At 61.4% G+C, this 15,824-nt stretch overlaps 1 protein-coding gene across 1 annotated transcript; it reads left to right on the forward strand.

Annotated features, from left to right (window-relative positions):
- The first annotated feature begins 635 nt into the window (after positions 1-635).
- NTRK1 (neurotrophic receptor tyrosine kinase 1) lies at positions 636-13,413 on the forward strand. Its single transcript, XM_071456795.1, has 17 exons — positions 636-823; positions 2,331-2,405; positions 3,128-3,199; positions 3,652-3,720; positions 4,018-4,172; positions 4,266-4,426; positions 4,554-4,680; positions 4,769-5,098; positions 5,319-5,336; positions 5,472-5,530; positions 5,991-6,093; positions 6,435-6,581; positions 6,672-6,802; positions 6,876-7,048; positions 11,260-11,500; positions 11,852-12,010; positions 12,992-13,413. The coding sequence occupies exons 1-17, from the start codon at positions 636-638 to the stop codon at positions 13,175-13,177; spliced, it is 2,394 nt and encodes a 797-aa protein (XP_071312896.1). The 3' UTR covers positions 13,178-13,413.
- Positions 13,414-15,824: the final 2,411 nt, after the last annotated feature.

The following is a 15,824-nucleotide window of genomic DNA, read 5'->3' on the forward strand; positions in this document are numbered from 1 at the left end:
GGGACAGGGCCACTGCGCCACCAAACGTGTCCCCGTCCCCAGCATCTCTGCACCCCCGGGGTGCTGGGGAGGGCTTGGTCCAGGAGAAGCCGTCACTCCTGGAGGTCTGGGGGCACCGTCGGGGTGTGCGACAGCTCGGGGACAGTAGGTGGCCCTCGGGGTGGCGATAAGCCCCTGTCCCTTGTACTGCAGCCCGCCCTGAGCCAGGTCCTGGAGCGGGTGTGGGGTGTGTGTGTGTGTGTACACGGGTGTGTCCTGGGAATTTGGGGGGTTTGGTGGGAATTTTGGGATGGAACCGCTCAGTGGGGCTGGGGGTGCCGGTGTGGGGTGCCAGCGTGCAGGGAGGGCACGGGCAGGGCACAGACGGGCTCCGTGGTCGGTGCCAGTGTGAAGAATCTCCCTCTCCCTGCTCGGAGCCTTCCCGGTGCCGGTGAATCACGGCCGGGGGTGTCTCGGGCCGGGCCGGGGGCGGTGCCGGTGCCGGCCCCTCCCGGGAGGCCGGTCCGTGCTTTGCTTTTAAGCCCCGCACGGCCCCGTGCTCGGGCTGCCGGGCAAGTGCGAGGGAGGGCGGCACCGGCAGCACCGGGTCCAGCACCGGGACCGGCACCGGGACCGGCACCGGGACCGGCCCCGCGATGCTGCCGCTGCCCGCCTGGCTCTGCCTGGCCGCGCTGCTCCTGCCGCTGTCCCCGGCAGCCCCGGGCGCTGCCGGTGCCTGTCCCCGGCCCTGCCGCTGCCCCGGGGCCGGGATCTTGCTCTGCCGGGAGCCCGACACCGTGAGCAGCCTGGCCTCGCTGCTGGGAAGCGGCAGCTTCACCGACGTGTGAGTGGGGCCGGGGCTCGGGGGATGGAGCTCAGACACCGGGCAGAGCCACGAGGAGCGGTGGGACAGCGCCGTGGGGCTGGGGGTGACACGGCTCAGGGTGGGGGTGCCAGAGCTCGGGGAGCAGGCGGAGGAGCTGGGGGTGACGAGGCTGAGGGATGCAGCGATGAGGCTGAAGCAGCGATGGAGTTGGCGGTGACAGTGCTCGGGAGTGGTGGTGATGGGGCTGGGAGTGCTGGAGGTGATGGGACTGGGAGTGAGGGATTTTGGGGAGCGGGCAGAGGGGCAGGGAGCGATGGGGATGGTGGTGGTTGTGGCTGGGGGCAGCAGAGCCGGTGGACTGGGCGGTGATGGGGATGATTTGCTCGGGGGCTGGAGCGGGGATGGCTGCATGGGCTGGGATCGCTGTGGGGAGAGCTGGGATGGGGTGAGGGGGTGCAGCGTCCCCCCAGGGAGCAAGCGAGGGGCTGGGGGCAGCTCTTCAGCCCCTCCTGCAGCAATGAGGGTGCAGCAGGGAGCACCCATACTGTGCTGGGCTGGGCAGGGCTGTGGGGAGCTGCTTGTCCCCATCCTCTTGGGGCTGTTGCTGTGCCCTGGGGCCTGTGGGTGGGCATGTGTGACCCCAAATTTGCTGCTTTGGGGCGTCTGCTCTGCTCCCACTCCTTTCCCTGCTGCAAGATGTGTGGTGGGGAGACCAGGGCAGGAGCGAGCAGAGACAGGAGGGTGCTGGGGGGACGGGGTGCTGCAGGACACCAAAGTGCCCCAATTGCTGGGTTCCCCCCGCCCCAGAGCCCTGCCTGTGCCGCATTGCTGGGGCCTGGCTGCGGTGTCTCCGTGCCTCAGTTTCCCCGCGTGCTGCACCACGGGCGCTGCCAGCTCTTTGTTCGCTGGCTCGTGGGGTGGGGTGGCTGGTGGTGGGGATGGTGGTCCCTGAGAGACCCCCAGCCAGCCCAGCTGCTCTCGTCCCATCCTCACCGGGGTCACGGGGACCAAAACCCCCTTGGTGTGGATCTGAACCCCAATTAACCAACCCCCGTGATTTGGGGTTCACAGGAGTGGGGTGGGGCAGGGAAAAACCCTGCACCTGCTCCCAAAGGGGCTTTTCTTCATCTCCCACTCGGAGGAAAGTGTGGGGGGACAGTGACAGCAGTGTCCCTGTCATAGTGCACAGCCTGGGGTGAGAGAAAAGGTGGGGACCCAAAGGGTGAGGGGGGCTGAGACCCAGCAAACTTATTCTGTGTGGGCTCCAGGTGGTGGCAGAGCCCTGACCCCACACAGTTCACACTGACCAGGGGCTCAGCACCATGGGGATCACCTGCTGCCATCCCCCCTTCTTCCCAGCTCATCCCAGGGGAAACTGAGGCACGGTGGGGTGGCACAGCTCCATCCTTGTCCCCATCCCCGGCTGTGGGCACAGCCTGGGGGGTGGGAGAGCTCTCACCTCACTCTTTGGGGCAGGAGGAGTCGTGGGCTGTGCCCACCCTGATCCCCCTCCTTTGCCTTCCAGGGTCATTGAGAACCAGCCAGCGCTCACCACCCTGACCCGAGCTGACACCCGGACACTGCGGGACCTCAGGAACCTGTGAGCACCCCGGGGTGGGCTCCCTGAATGGAGAAACAAGGGGGGTGGACAGGAGCATCCCCAGAGCTCCATCCCACTGCCAGGGGTCACAGGGATTGCTCCCAGAGTAGAGAACCAGTGAGCACCTCGGGGTGGGCTCCGTGAATGGGGAAATGAGGGGAGAGAAGGGCTGTGGCGGAGGGGGAGATCCCCAGAGCTCAATCCCACTGCAAAGAGTTGCAGGAGATGCTCCCAGAATGAAGAACCTGTGAGCACCCCGGGGATGGGGTCCCTGCATGGGGAAATGAGGGGGGTGAAGGGGAGGGTCCCCAGAGCTCAATCCCATTGCCAGGGGTCACATGGATCACTCCCAGAGCAGAGAACCAGTGGGGTGGGGTCCCTGAATGGGGAAATGAGGGGAGAGAAGGGTTGTGGTGGAGTGGGGGGGTCTCCAGAGCTCAATCCCACTGTAAGGAGTTGCAGGGGATGCTCCAAGAATGGAGAACCTGTGAGCACCCCGGGGATGGGGTCCCTGCACGGGGAAATGAGGAGGGTGGACAGGAGGGTCCCCAGAGCTCCATCCACTGCCAGGGGTCACAGGGGACAATCCCAGAGCAGAGAACCTGTGAGCACCCCGGGGATGGGGTCCCTGAATAGGGAAATGAGGGGAGGGAAGGGCTGGTGGAGGGGGAGCTCCCCAGAGCGGAGATTCTCACAGGTGCTCAGCCCTTCCCTCCTTTCAGCACCATCTCCAGGTCGGGGCTGCAGCGCATCTCTGCCGATGCCTTCCTGGACAGCCCCAGGCTGAGCCACGTGTGAGTGTCCCCTTCCCCACTCCCCTCCCTCCACACCCTGCTCCCGTTCGTGCCCCGGGGGCTGTGCCTGCTGCAGGGTGGCCGCTCCCCGTGTCCCCGTGCCCGGGCAGGATCGATGGTGTCCCATCGCTGCCCCCCGGGCACATCAGCCCGGCCGGGGGGGCACGGGGGCTCTGCTGCTGAGTGGGAAAACATCGATCAGGGCAGGAATGCAGGCAGCTGCTGCCCCCCCGGCCCCGGGAGCTCTGTGCTGCACCAGGGAGGGTGGGGTCCCCCAAAAACGGGGGGGGAACCTGTTCTGGGGCGCATGGGGATCCCCCCTGAGGGCTGGTGGTGGCACGCCTGGCAGAGCTGGTTTTGCTTGGTCACGGTGTGACAGCCCCGGGGCTGCCCCGTGCCACCAGACCCTGTGTTGGATGGGAAGGGGTGGCTGATGGGGGCTCTCCCGACAGGAATCTCTCCTCCAATGCACTGCAAAGCCTTTCCTGGAAAACCTTCTGGCATCTGCCCCTGCAAGAGCTGTGAGTGATGAGAGATGGGGGGAGGTGGGTGTGGAGCATCTCCCACTGGGGATGTGCCCCTCAAGTGACACAGAGGCAGAGCTGGGGACGCAGTGAGATGGTGAGGTGCTCAGTGAGATGGTGGCTCTCACATCCACGGGTGTGGGGACAGAGACAGGGGTGGCACATGGGGCATGTGTGACACAAAGCCAGAGGCTGGGAGTGCCCAGGTGCAGCCTTGGCTGACTCTGCTGGGACACACACACAGACACGTGGGGCCCGGAGTCCTTCTGATCCCATGTTCTCTTCCCTGCTCAGCATCTTGGTAGGAAATCCCTTCAACTGCTCCTGTGGGCTCCGCTGGCTGCAGCTGTGGCACAACAGCAGCCGGGCCGAGCTGGGGAACCAGTCCCTGCTCTGCTGGGAGGGCAGCGTGCCCGTGGCCCTGGGCAGCCAGGCTCTCCACGCCTGTGGTACGTGCCCGGCCATGGCTGTGTCCCCTGTCCTGAGCCTGGGCATGGCAGGGACACAGGGACACACCTGGCTTACCCCTCCTGCCCCTGCAGACCCCCCGAGTGTCCACATCGAGCCCCCCGAGGTGGTGCTGAGCCAAGGGGACAGCGTCAACCTCACCTGTCACATCAGCGCCAGCCCAGCGGCCACCGCCGAGTGGGTGGTCCCCGAGGTGGTCCCCGAGGTGGGACCCGAGCTGCTCGCTGTCACCAAGGCAAGCTCAGCCTCCCAGCAGCGCTGACCCCCCCAGCATCCTCTCCCTGGTGGGGTGGGCACGGGGGGATGCAGGAGCTGGCCGGGCTTGGGAGGCGGCATCTGCTCACCCCTGGTGTTCCCTGCAGCTCTCAGACTGGGAGATCGTCCTGGAGATCAGCAATGTCTCCTCCCAGCTCAACCACAAGGAGCTGATGTGCCGGGCAGAGAACGTGGCGGGGCTGGCAGAGGCCAGCGTGGTGCTGAACGTCACCTGTGAGGAATCCAGAAGGGGCTGGGCTGGGGGCTGGGGGCTGGCTGGGGGGGTCTGGCTCAGGAACCCACCCAGCCCTGTCTGTCCCAGTTCCCCCCGTGATCCTGCTGCTGGACACAGCCATCCCCCGGCATTCCTGGTGCATCCCCTTCTCCGTGGATGGCAACCCCGTGCCCGACATCCACTGGCTGTTCAACAGCACGGCCCTGAAGGAGGGGCTCTACATCCACACCCTCATCATGGAGTACGAGCACAACTCCACCGTCCTCCACGGCTGCCTCCAGCTCAACCGTCCCACCCACGTCAACAACGGCAACTACACCCTGGTGGTGGAGAACGCCCTGGGCTGGGCCTCCCGCAGCGTCCAGGTGCGCTTCATGGACAACCCCTTCAGCTTCAGCCCCGAGGAGCCCATCCCCGGTAGGTGCCGGCTGACGGGGGCTGCCTGGGGTGTCCCCCATCTCACCGAGGAGCTGTGTCACACCTGCTGTGCAGGATGGGCTGTACTGGGCTCTGCCTGTTGTCTACACCAGCCCTGGTGTGCCTCAGTTTCCCCCAAGGATGAGAGGGGGAAGGGTGGGCTGCTCCCACCTGAGGAATAACGAGTGTTTCTCCTTTCTCTCCCTTTGGGCTGCTCCAGTGTCTCTGTCCCCACTGGGTGAGTGGCCAGGATTGCTGCCCCAGCTCCCTTAAACTGGGCATTCCACCCATCCTGGGAGTGCCCAGATCCTTCCAGGGCCATTTTGGGGGGATTGAGACCCCACACTCACCCTGCACCTTCTCCCTGCTCCAGGCACCAGGAACAGCTCATTGGAGGGGCCTGTGGAGACCACAGATGAGCACACGTTTGGGGTGAGGAGATGCTCTGCAGTGTGGGATGGGGGGACCAGGACACCTGCAAGAGGGTGGCACAAATCCCCTGGGAACAGCCAAACCACACTCAGGGGATGTGGGATATACAATGGGGATGAAGGACAGACTCTCAGTGCCTCAGTTTCCCCTGTGGCCCCTCCTGGGGATTGTCACCATCTCACAGTTTGTTCCCATCCCATGGGCTGAGAAAAGGGATGTGGTGGGACCTGGTGGGACCTGGTCCTGATCTCTGTCCTTGCTGCCAGCAGGTCTTGGTGGCCAAACCAGCACTCAGGGGATGTGGGTTATACAATGGGGATGAAGGACAGACTCTCAGTGCCTCAGTTTCCCCTGTGGCCCCTCCTGGGGATTGTCACCATCTCACAGTTTTTTCCCATCCCATGGGCTGAGAAAAGGGACCTGGTGGGAGCTGGTGGGATCTCTGTCCTTGCTCCAGCAGGTCTCGGTGGCCGTGGCTCTGGCTGTGTTCGCCTGCCTCTCCCTCTCTGTCATGCTCATCCTGCTCAACAAGTGCGGGCGCCGCTCCAAGTTTGGCATTAACCGTGAGTGCCCCCAGCCTGGCGACTCAATACTGGGGCTGTGACACGGGGACAGCCCGGTCCCCACGTCCCTGTGGCACCTGGCTTGGGTCACAGGTGTGGGAAGAGGGGGCTGTGGGTGGGGGGACACCCGTGGAGAGGTGCTGGCTCCCCCGGGAGCGCGGGCAGCAGCTGCTAATTCACTCCTGGAATGGATTCAGCCTCTAAATGGTTTTGATCGGGCTGCCTGGCCCCCGGGGGCCGGACGAGCAGGGGGATGCTCGGCAGAGCCTGGCACTGGCTGCACAGGCTGGAGGGAGGAGAGCTGGGGGACCCCCTGATGGCCTTGTCCTTGTCCCCACAAGGCTCAGCCGTGCTGGCCCAAGAGGATGACCTGGCCATGTCCCTGCACTTCATGAACCTGGGCAGCAGCCCCCTTTCCTCGGCCGAGAGCAAGCTGGAGGGGCTGAAGAGCAACTTCATCGAGAACCCCCAGTATTTCTGCAACGCCTGTAAGGCTTGGGCTGGGGACTGTGGTCCCTGAGCACCCCTCAATGCTCACACCCGGGCCGGGGGGCACTGACGGGTGGGGGTCCCCCCAGGCGTGCACCATGTACAGAGGAGGGACATCGTGCTCAAGTGGGAGCTGGGCGAGGGCGCCTTCGGGAAGGTTTTCTTGGCCGAGTGCTACAACCTCCTCCCGGAGCAGGAGAAGATGCTGGTGGCCGTGAAGGTGAGGAGGGGGGCAGGATGTGGGGGTGATGAGGGGGTCCCTGGGGGGTGTCACTGATGCCGTGTCCCTGCAGGCGCTGAAGGAGGCGACGGAAAGCGCCCGCTTGGATTTCCAGCGCGAGGCCGAGCTGCTGACGGTGCTGCAGCACGAGCACATCGTCAAGTTCTACGGCGTGTGCACGGAGGGCGAGCCCCTCATCATGGTCTTCGAGTACATGAAACACGGCGACCTCAACCGCTTCCTCAGGTGGGACAGGGGGGGGACAGGAGCCCCCCATCTGCCTCTCCATCAGAGCAGCCAGCCTGCTCCCTGCTAATGCAGCCCTCCTTGCAATATTGATTAGATTAGCTGTCTGAGAGGCTTAAATAGAGAGAGATTGGCCATCAGCTGGAATAAGCAGAGACTTTTCGATTGCCCCCCCAGGTATTGCTGCTAGACGGGGGGGGCTGCCAGAGGCATCGCTTTAGTGGCCGCGCGAGGAGCTCTGAGACGTGGCTTTTATGATTATTGTTATGGGAGTTGGCATTAATGGTTCTGCCGAGCAGAGCTCCCCCAGCCCCCGGCCACGGCCGCCCGGGCCGGGCTGTCAGCCGCGCTCCGCATCAAAGGCACCGAGGGCTGCGGGCGGGCGGAGCCGCGCTGGCCCCGGGCCGGGCTCGCACGCCCCAGTGCACACACGCTGCTGCTTTCACACCCTCCCCGTGTGCCCTGACACGCGGCCGTGTGCCCTGACACGCGGCCGTGTGCCCTGGCACGCTGCCGTGTGCCCTGGCACGCTGCCTTGCACGCCAACCTGCTGCCTTCCACCCTGTCGCGCTGCCTTCTGCAGGGCCCGTGTGTGTGCACAGGTGTGTGTGCTCTCCTCGTGTGTGTGCACCCTCCCCTGTGTGTGCACACGTATGTGCCCTCCTTCTGTGTGTGCACAGGTCTGAGTGCCCTCCTTGTGTGTGTGCCCTCCCTGTGTGTGTGCACACACATGCATGCCCTCCCCTGTGTGTGCACACGTATGTGCTCTCCTATGTGCGTGCACAGGTGTGAGTGCCCTGCCCGTGTGCATGCACAGGTGTGTGTGCCCTGCCCGTGTGCATGCACAGGTGTGTGTGCCCTGCCCGTGTGTGTGCACAGGTGTGTGTGCTCTCCTCGTGTGTGTGCACCCTCCCCTGTGTGTGCACACGTATGTGCCCTCCTTCTGTGTGTGCACAGGTGTGTGTGCCCTCCCCTCTGTGTGTGTGCCCTCCTTGTGTGTGTGCCTATGTGTGTGTACCCTCCCTGTGCATGTGCACACACGTGTGTGCCCTCCCCTGTGTATGCACAGGTGTGAGTGCCCTCCCTGTGTGCATGCACAGGTGTGAGTGCCCTCCCTGTGTGTGTGTACAGGTGTGTGTGCCCTTCCAGTGTGTGCACATGCGTGTGTGTCCTCCTATGTGTGTGCACAAGTGTGTGTGTGCCCTGCCCATGAGTGTGCACAGGTGTGAGTGCTCTCCCTGAGTGTGCACAGGTGTGTTTGCCCTCCCTGTGTGTGCAAAGGTGTGTGTCCCTCATCCCGTGTGCACACACAGGTGTGCCCACCCACGCACACTTCTCCCCCATGAGTGTGTAACTCCCCTGTGCACACACACCATGTGAGCACAGTTCCCTTCCATGCACACGTGTGTGTGTGTGTGTGTGTGTGTGTGTGTGTGTGTGTGTGTGTTTGTGTGTGTGTGCTCCCTTCCCTGGCACACGTGGGCTCACTTTCCACGCCTCTCCCTTGCGTGCCCGCATGCCAGGGGAGGATGCACACGCATGTTTGCGCGTGTGTGTGTGTGTGTGTGTGCGTGTTTGTGTGCTCTGACCCTGCCGGACTCTGCACCCCACACCCTTCCCCAGCCACCCTCCCCTGCATTATTTATTGCAGCCAAGGCATGGGTGTCTCCCCCACGTGTGCACACACAGACACACACACACATGTGCACACTCTTCTCTGGTGTGTGTGAACACCGGTGCTTGCCCATCCCTGGACACACATGAACACCTTTCTCCATGTGCCAACCCTTTATTTTTACCCCTTTCCCCCATCCAGAGAGTATCAAATCAGGGCATCACCCACGTGGTGAATAATGAGCTCTGACTCTGTGATTCAGAGTGCTGAACAATCGTTTTATTAAGCTATATTACACTAATCTATACTAAATTACATACTAAAAAGAAAAATATATATTTCTATATATTTATATATTTCAATATATTTTTCTATATATTTCTATATATTTTTCTATATATTTTTTCTATATATTTCTATATATTTTTCTATATATTTTTTCTATATATTTCTATATATTTTTCTATATATTTCTATATATTTTTTCTATATTTTTCTGTATATTTTTTCTATATATTTTATATATTTCTATATATTTTTTCCATATATATTTTTATATATTTATATATTTTTTTATTTATTTATTTTTATATATTTCTTTACTGCACTAAAGAAAAACCCATGACTGTCTCCACACAGTCAGACACAGCTTTGAGTGACTGCTAATCACTCAAAACAACTTTCACCCGTGTCCAATATCACTTCGGGTAAACAATCTCCATAACACATTCCACATGTGCAAAAACAGGAACAATATTATTACAATATTATTACAATTATTATCTCAATAGAGATAATAATTGTTTTCTCTCCTTCTCTCTGTGTGGTGCTGGAGTCACCATCCCTGGGTGTGTTTAAGACAAGCCTGGATGTGGCACTGGGTGCCAGGGTTTAGTTGAGGTGCTGGGGCTGGGTTGGTCTCAATGATCTTGAAGGCCTCTCCCAACCCTGTGATTCTGTGCTTCTCACTGCCTTCCCAGGAAAAACGGGCATTTTGTGGAAAATTGGGAAGTTGTGCCTGCTGTTCTCTGTGATGAGGCAGCACAGACTCTCTCCCACCCACCCCACGCTCCAAGCAGCCCCTGTGCCCCACAGATCCCACAACCCCGATGCCAAGATCCTGGAGCAGGGCGCAGGGCAGCTGTGGGCTCGCTGCCTTCCCAGGAAAAATGGGAATACTTTGGAAAAATGAGAATTTTGTGGAAAATTGGGAAGTTGTGCTCCCTCCCACCCACCCCACACCCCAATCAGCCCGTGTGCCCCACAGATCCCACAGCCCCGATGCCAAGATCCCGAAGCAGGGCCTGGGGACTCTGTCTTCCCAGGAAAAATGGGAATTTTTTGGAAAATTGGGAAGTTGTGCTCCCTCCCACCCACCCCACGCCCCAATCAGCCCCTGTGCCCCGCAGGTCCCATGGCCCCGATGCCAAGATCCCGGAGCAGGGCTCAAGGCACAGGGACTCACTGCCTTCCCAGGAAAAATGGGAATTCTTTGGAAAAATGGGAATTTTTTTTGAAAATCGGGAAACTGTGCTCCCTCCCACCCACCCCATGCCCCAATCGGCCCCTGTGCCCCGCAGGTCCCACGGCCCTGATGCCAAGATCCCGGAGCAGGGCCTGGGGACTCACTGCCTTCCCAGGAAAAATGGGAATTCTTTGGAAAAATGTGAATTCTTTGGAAAAATGGGAATTTTGTGGAAAATTGGGAAGTTGTGCTCCCTCCCACCCACCCCACGCCCCAATCAGCCCCTATGCCCCACAGATCCCTCAGCCCCAATGCCAAGATCCCGAAGCAGGGCGCAGGGCAGCTGTGGGCTCGCTGCCTTCCCAGGAAAAATGGGAATTTTTTGGAAAATCGGGAAACTGTGCTCCCTCCCACCCACCCCACGCCCCAATCGGCTCCTGTGCCCCGCAGGTCCCACGGCCCCGATGCCAAGATCCTGGAGCAGGGCCTGGGAACTCTCTGCCTTTCCAGGAAAAATGGGAATTCTTTGGAAAATTGGGAAGTTGTGCTCCCTTCCACCCGCCCCACGCCCCAATCAGCCCTTGTGCCCCGCAGATCCCACAGCCCCGATGCCAAGATCCCAAAGCAGGGCTCAAGGCACAGGGACTCACTGCCTTCCCAGGAAAAATGGGAATTCTTTGGAAAAATGGGAATTTTGTGGAAAATCGGGAAACTGTGCTCCCTCCCACCCGCCCCACGCCCCAATCAGCCCCTATGCCCCACAGATCCCACAGCCCCAATGCCAAGATCCCAAAGCAGGGCGCAGGGCACAGGGACTCACTGCCTTTCCAGGAAAAATGGGAATTCTTTGGAAAAATGGGAATCTTTTGGAAAATTGGGAAGTTGTGCTTGCTGCTCTCCATGATGAAAGCTGCAGCCACAAGGCAGCACAGCGTCTCTCCCACCCACCCCATGCTCCAAGTAGCCCCTGTGCCCCGCAGGTCCCACGGCCCCGATGCCAAGATCCTGGAGCAGGGCGCAGGGCACAGGGACTCACTGCCTTCCCAGGAGAAATGGGAATTCTTTGGAAAATTGGGAAGTTGTGCTCCCTCCCACCCGCCCCACGCCCCAATCAGCCCCTGTGCCCCGCAGGTCCCACGGCCCCGATGCCAAGATCCTGGAGCAGGGCGCGGGGCGGGCGCGGGGCCCGCTGGCGCTGGGGCACATGCTGCACATCGCCACGCAGATCGCCTCGGGCATGGTGTACCTGGCCTCCCTCCACTTCGTGCACCGCGACCTGGCCACCCGCAACTGCCTGGTGGGCCACGAGCTGGTGGTGAAGATCGGGGATTTCGGCATGTCCCGGGACATCTACAGCACCGACTATTACCGGGTGAGCTGCTCCCTCTTCCTCTCTGGGTTGTGCTGGGAGACCACATTCAATTTCCCTCGTGGCTGCTGCCTCCCACCCCTTCTCCTCACATCCATATTTAACCACAGAATGGGTTGGAAAGGATGCTTGGAAGCCATCCAGCTCAACCTGCAGGGATGCTTTCCAAAAGAGCAGGTGGCTCGCTCCAAATCCTGACCTTGAGCATCTCCAGGGATGGGGCAGCCGCAGCTTCTCTGGGCATCACCGCCCTCAGAGTAAAAAATTTCCTCCTTACATCAAACCTGGGGCTTAAGGGGTGAGGGAAGGGAAACAGGAAGGTCCCTGCCGTGCTGACAGCCCTGCTGTGGGCAGGTGGGGGGCAGGACCATGCTGCCCATCCGCTGGATGCCTCCTGAGAGCATCCTGTACCGCAAATTCACCACCGAGAGCGACATCTGGAGCTTCGGCGTGGTGCTCTGGGAGATCTTCACCTACGGGAAGCAGCCCTGGTACCAACTCTCCAACACTGAGGTGAGCGAGCGGCGGGCAAGGAGGATGACAAAAACCCCCTGGGAGCATCCAGAGTGGGGCAAGGAGGATGGTAACAGACCCTGGGGGTACCAGAGTGGGGCAGGGGGGACGGTAACAGCCCCAGAGTGGGGGAAGGAGGATGGTGACAGCCCCCAGGCGTACTCAGAACAGGGCAAGGAGGATGGTAGCACCTCCAGAGCGGGGCAGGGAGGATGGTAACAGGCCCTGGGAGTACCAGAGTGGGGCAAGGAGATGGTGACAGCCCCAGAGCGGGGCAGGGAGGATGGTGACAGCCCCAGAGCAGGGCAGGAGGATGGTGACAGCATCCAGAGTGGGGCAGAGAGGATGGTGACAGCATCCAGAGTGGGGCAGAGAGGATGGTGACAGATCCTGGGGGTACCCAGAGTGGGGCAAGGAAGATGGTGACAGCCCCAGAGCAGGGGAAGGAGGATGGTAACAGCCCCTGGCACTACCCAGAGTGGGGCAAAGAGGATGGTAACAGCCCCAAAGCAGGCAAAGAGGATGGTAACAGGCCCTGGGGGTACCAGAGTGGGGCAAGGAGATGGTAACAGCCCCAGAGGTGGGCAGAGAGGATGGTGACAGCCCCTGGGGTACCCAGAGCAGGGCAAGGAGGATGGTGACAGCCCCTGGGGTACCCAAAGCAGGCAAGGAGGATGGTGACAGCCCCTGGGGTACCCAGAACAGGGCAAGGAGGATGGTGACACCCCCAGAGTGGGGCAAGGAGGACGGTGACAGCCCCAAAGCAGGGCAAGGAGGATGGTGACACCCCCCAGGGGTACCCAAAGCAGGCAAGGAGGACGGTGACAGCCCCAAAGCAGGCAAGGAGGATGGTGACAGCCCCAAAGCAGGCAAGGAGGATGGTAACAGCTCCCTGGGGTACCCAGAGGAGGGCAAGGAGGACGGTGACAGCCCCTGGGGGTACCCAGGGCAGGGGCTCCCATGTCCCCCCTGTTCCTGCAGGCCATCGAGTGCATCACGCAGGGCCGGGAGCTGGAGCGGCCCCGCACGTGCCCCTCCGAGGTCTACGCCATCATGCAGAGCTGCTGGCACAGGGAGCCCCAGCAGCGCCAGCCCATCAAGGAGATCCACAGCCGCCTCCAGGCCCTCGTCAAGACACCCCCTGTCTATCTGGACATCCTGGGCTGAGTGGGGACCCCCAGGCACCCTCTGCTCCCTGCTGTTCCCCTGCCTGCCCCGCTGCCCGGGGCACGGCTTTGCCCCTCACAGCCCTGGACTGATGCCCCGAGGAGGGAGAAGCCTGAAATCTTATTTATAGTGCAAAATGCCAGCCCATTCCTGGGCAGGGGAGGGGGCTGGGGGACTCCCCCAGGGCTGTGGCACCCCTGGTTTGGCTCCTTGGCACTCCCACAGTGCCAGGATGGAGGCTCTTGGCTGATGTGGGTTGGCTCAGGGGGGGCAGAACTGGGAGAGCCCAGCACGGGGAGGAGCTGGGGGGGCTCAGCTCTCCCAGGGGAGTTGGGATTGCCCTGTGCCCACCTTCTCTGCAGCAAAACCAGTCACTAATAAACTGTGTCTCCCCTGCACTCCCCCTGCGTGCTCCAGGCTGTCAGCTGGGCAGGAGGGATGGGGGCATTTGGGGGTGAAAAAAGGGGCTTTTCACATCAGGGAAGCTGCCCTGGCTGGGGGAGAGGAGCTGGAGGGGAGGTGCTGTGCCAGGGATCCTCCCAGGGTGTGGATCAAGGCTCACTCGTGCCCGGGATGCTGTGTGCTGTACCCAAGGCCCGGGGCAGGGATGGTGCCCCCATCCCCAGCCCACCCAGGGGCGGTTTGGGCTCGGGCATTGCTCCAGGGATTCCTGTGCCACACCCTGGCCCGGGGAGTCTCCTCGCCAAGGGCTCTCCAGGTGGAGGATGGGACTTTGCAGCACAAAGCCAACACCCATCCCCCCCAAAAGAGTGACATCCCCCCTTCTGTGTGTCCTCTCCTCGGAACCAGGGGTTATCACATGCCCTGTAGCATCCACTCCATCATCCTTCCTCAGGCTCTCCAGCCGCCTTGGTAATGGTTGAGACCTGGATTTGACCATAATGGAGCTGAATTGATTTCATCTGGATAATTAGGCAGCACAGGCAGAGCCCTGGCAGCTCCTTTGTTACCCCCTGTGACCCAAGATAAGCAGGAGGGAAGCGAGGTCGCGGGGGAAACTGAGGCACGGCACGAGGTGGGAGCGGTCAGGGGGGGCTGTGCTGGGGTTTGGGGCTGCTGTGGCACCTGGCTGTGCCCTGTGGCTGCTGTGGCACAATGACAACTGGAGGAGAGGGGAGCTTCCAGCCTGTAATTCATTCATCCCAGGTCAGGCCCCTCTGGCTCTCCTGGACCTTTGCTGAGGGTCCTGCCCCGGGAAATGGGGACCTGGCATGGGCAGGTCTGGCTCTGCTGGAGCCCAGCCCGGCTGGCAGAGCCCCCCAGCTGCTTCCTTGGGGTCTTTAATCGCTGCCCACGCTGATTTATGGCCTTTTTTTCCCTCTTATCTAATTTGAGGAAGGAACTAGATTACAACCTTGAGCTTTTCCAGCCCCGTGCTGGAGATTGCCGCAGCCCAATGCCCCAAAAGGACCATGCGTGGTGGTGACACCCCCTCTCCAAACAGGGTGGGCTTCCCTGCCTCTGTGCCTCAGATTCCTTCATGGCGTGGCCGTGCCTCAGTTTCCCCCTCCGAGCGGGCAGGGAAGAGTTAAGGTTCACCCCGCGATCGATTTTATCCCCCCCAGCCCCTCCCTCCTCGCCAAGTTTCTCCATTTCAGTGCTCCGGGGGGAGCGGTAATGGACTCTGGCAATGAGGTAATTAACGGCTCCGCTCCCCGGCGAGGCTGCCGCCCCAGCGGCACCGGGGCCTGGCCCTGCTCACCCGCTTTCGGCGGGGCTGGGGCTCCCTGGGCCCGATTCTGCTCCGTTCTGCATCGCCACTCACATCCTGCCCTGCCTGTGCCACCCTCCCGTGCCCTGGTGCCACCAGCTCTGAGCATGGCAGGGTTGGGTTTGCCCTTTAGAGGGTCCCCAAAAGCTCCTAAGGGGACCCTAAGAGGCTCAGAGATGTGTTTGGGGTCCCCTCCTGCCCGATTCTGCTGCGTTCTGCATCGCCACTCACATCCTGCCCTGCCTGTGCCACCCTCCCGTGCCCTGGTGCCACCAGCTCCGAGCATGGCAGGGTTGGGTTTGCCCTTTAGAGGGTCCCCAAAAGCTCCTAAGGGGACCCCAGGTCCGCTCTAAGAGGATCAGGGGTGGCTTTGGGAGAGCTGAGGATGCAGCTGGATGCCGGCACTGGGAGCGATGGGCTCTGCACAGCCCCAGCCACACCAAAGGGCACTCGGGGGTCTCGCTCCTCTCCGCCTCTGGGGGTCCCGGGGGGGCTGCAAAGGCATCTCAGCACTGAAGTGCCCCTGGAATGTCCCCGAGCAATATTTCCCCTCCCTGCCCTGGGGACGCCTTAAAAAGCATTGGAGGGAGGGGTCACTTCCCCGGCAGATCCCCAGCTCCGGATGTCCCCAGCTCGTCCCATCTCCAATATCCTCTCCCGTTCCAGGGCACCGCAGCCCCCACGTTCCCCATTCCCAGCCCTGCTCCGGGAAACGCCGTTTTGGGGGAGCCCCAGCTGCGGGTGGGCTCGATCCTAATGGAGACCCCGGGAGAGGAACGGCGAGGGGGGCGGGCAGCCGGGTCTCCCTGGGATGTGAAAATCGTTGTGAGTGATTAGAGCTGTTCCTGTAACGAGCAGAGCAATTAACGGCGCCTCGGGAGCCGCTAATGTGTGCTGGGGGTGGGGGGCAGCTGG

This window comes from Agelaius tricolor, unplaced genomic scaffold (genome assembly GCF_023055355.1).
Source record: "Agelaius tricolor isolate 1412-34295 unplaced genomic scaffold, bAgeTri1.0.p SCAF_66, whole genome shotgun sequence".
NCBI lineage: Eukaryota > Metazoa > Chordata > Aves > Passeriformes > Icteridae > Agelaius > Agelaius tricolor.

Excerpts from the sequence above, each read along its gene's own strand:
- NTRK1 (XM_071456795.1), top strand. The coding sequence starts at position 636 with ATGCTGCCGCTGCCCGCCTGGCTCTGCCTGGCCGCGCTGCTCCTGCCG. Across the intron at positions 4,427-4,553 it reads AGCTGCTCGCTGTCACCAAG|CTCTCAGACTGGGAGATCGT; the intron begins GCAAGCTCAGCC and ends TGTTCCCTGCAG. Across the intron at positions 5,531-5,990 it reads CAGATGAGCACACGTTTGGG|GTCTCGGTGGCCGTGGCTCT; the intron begins GTGAGGAGATGC and ends TTGCTCCAGCAG.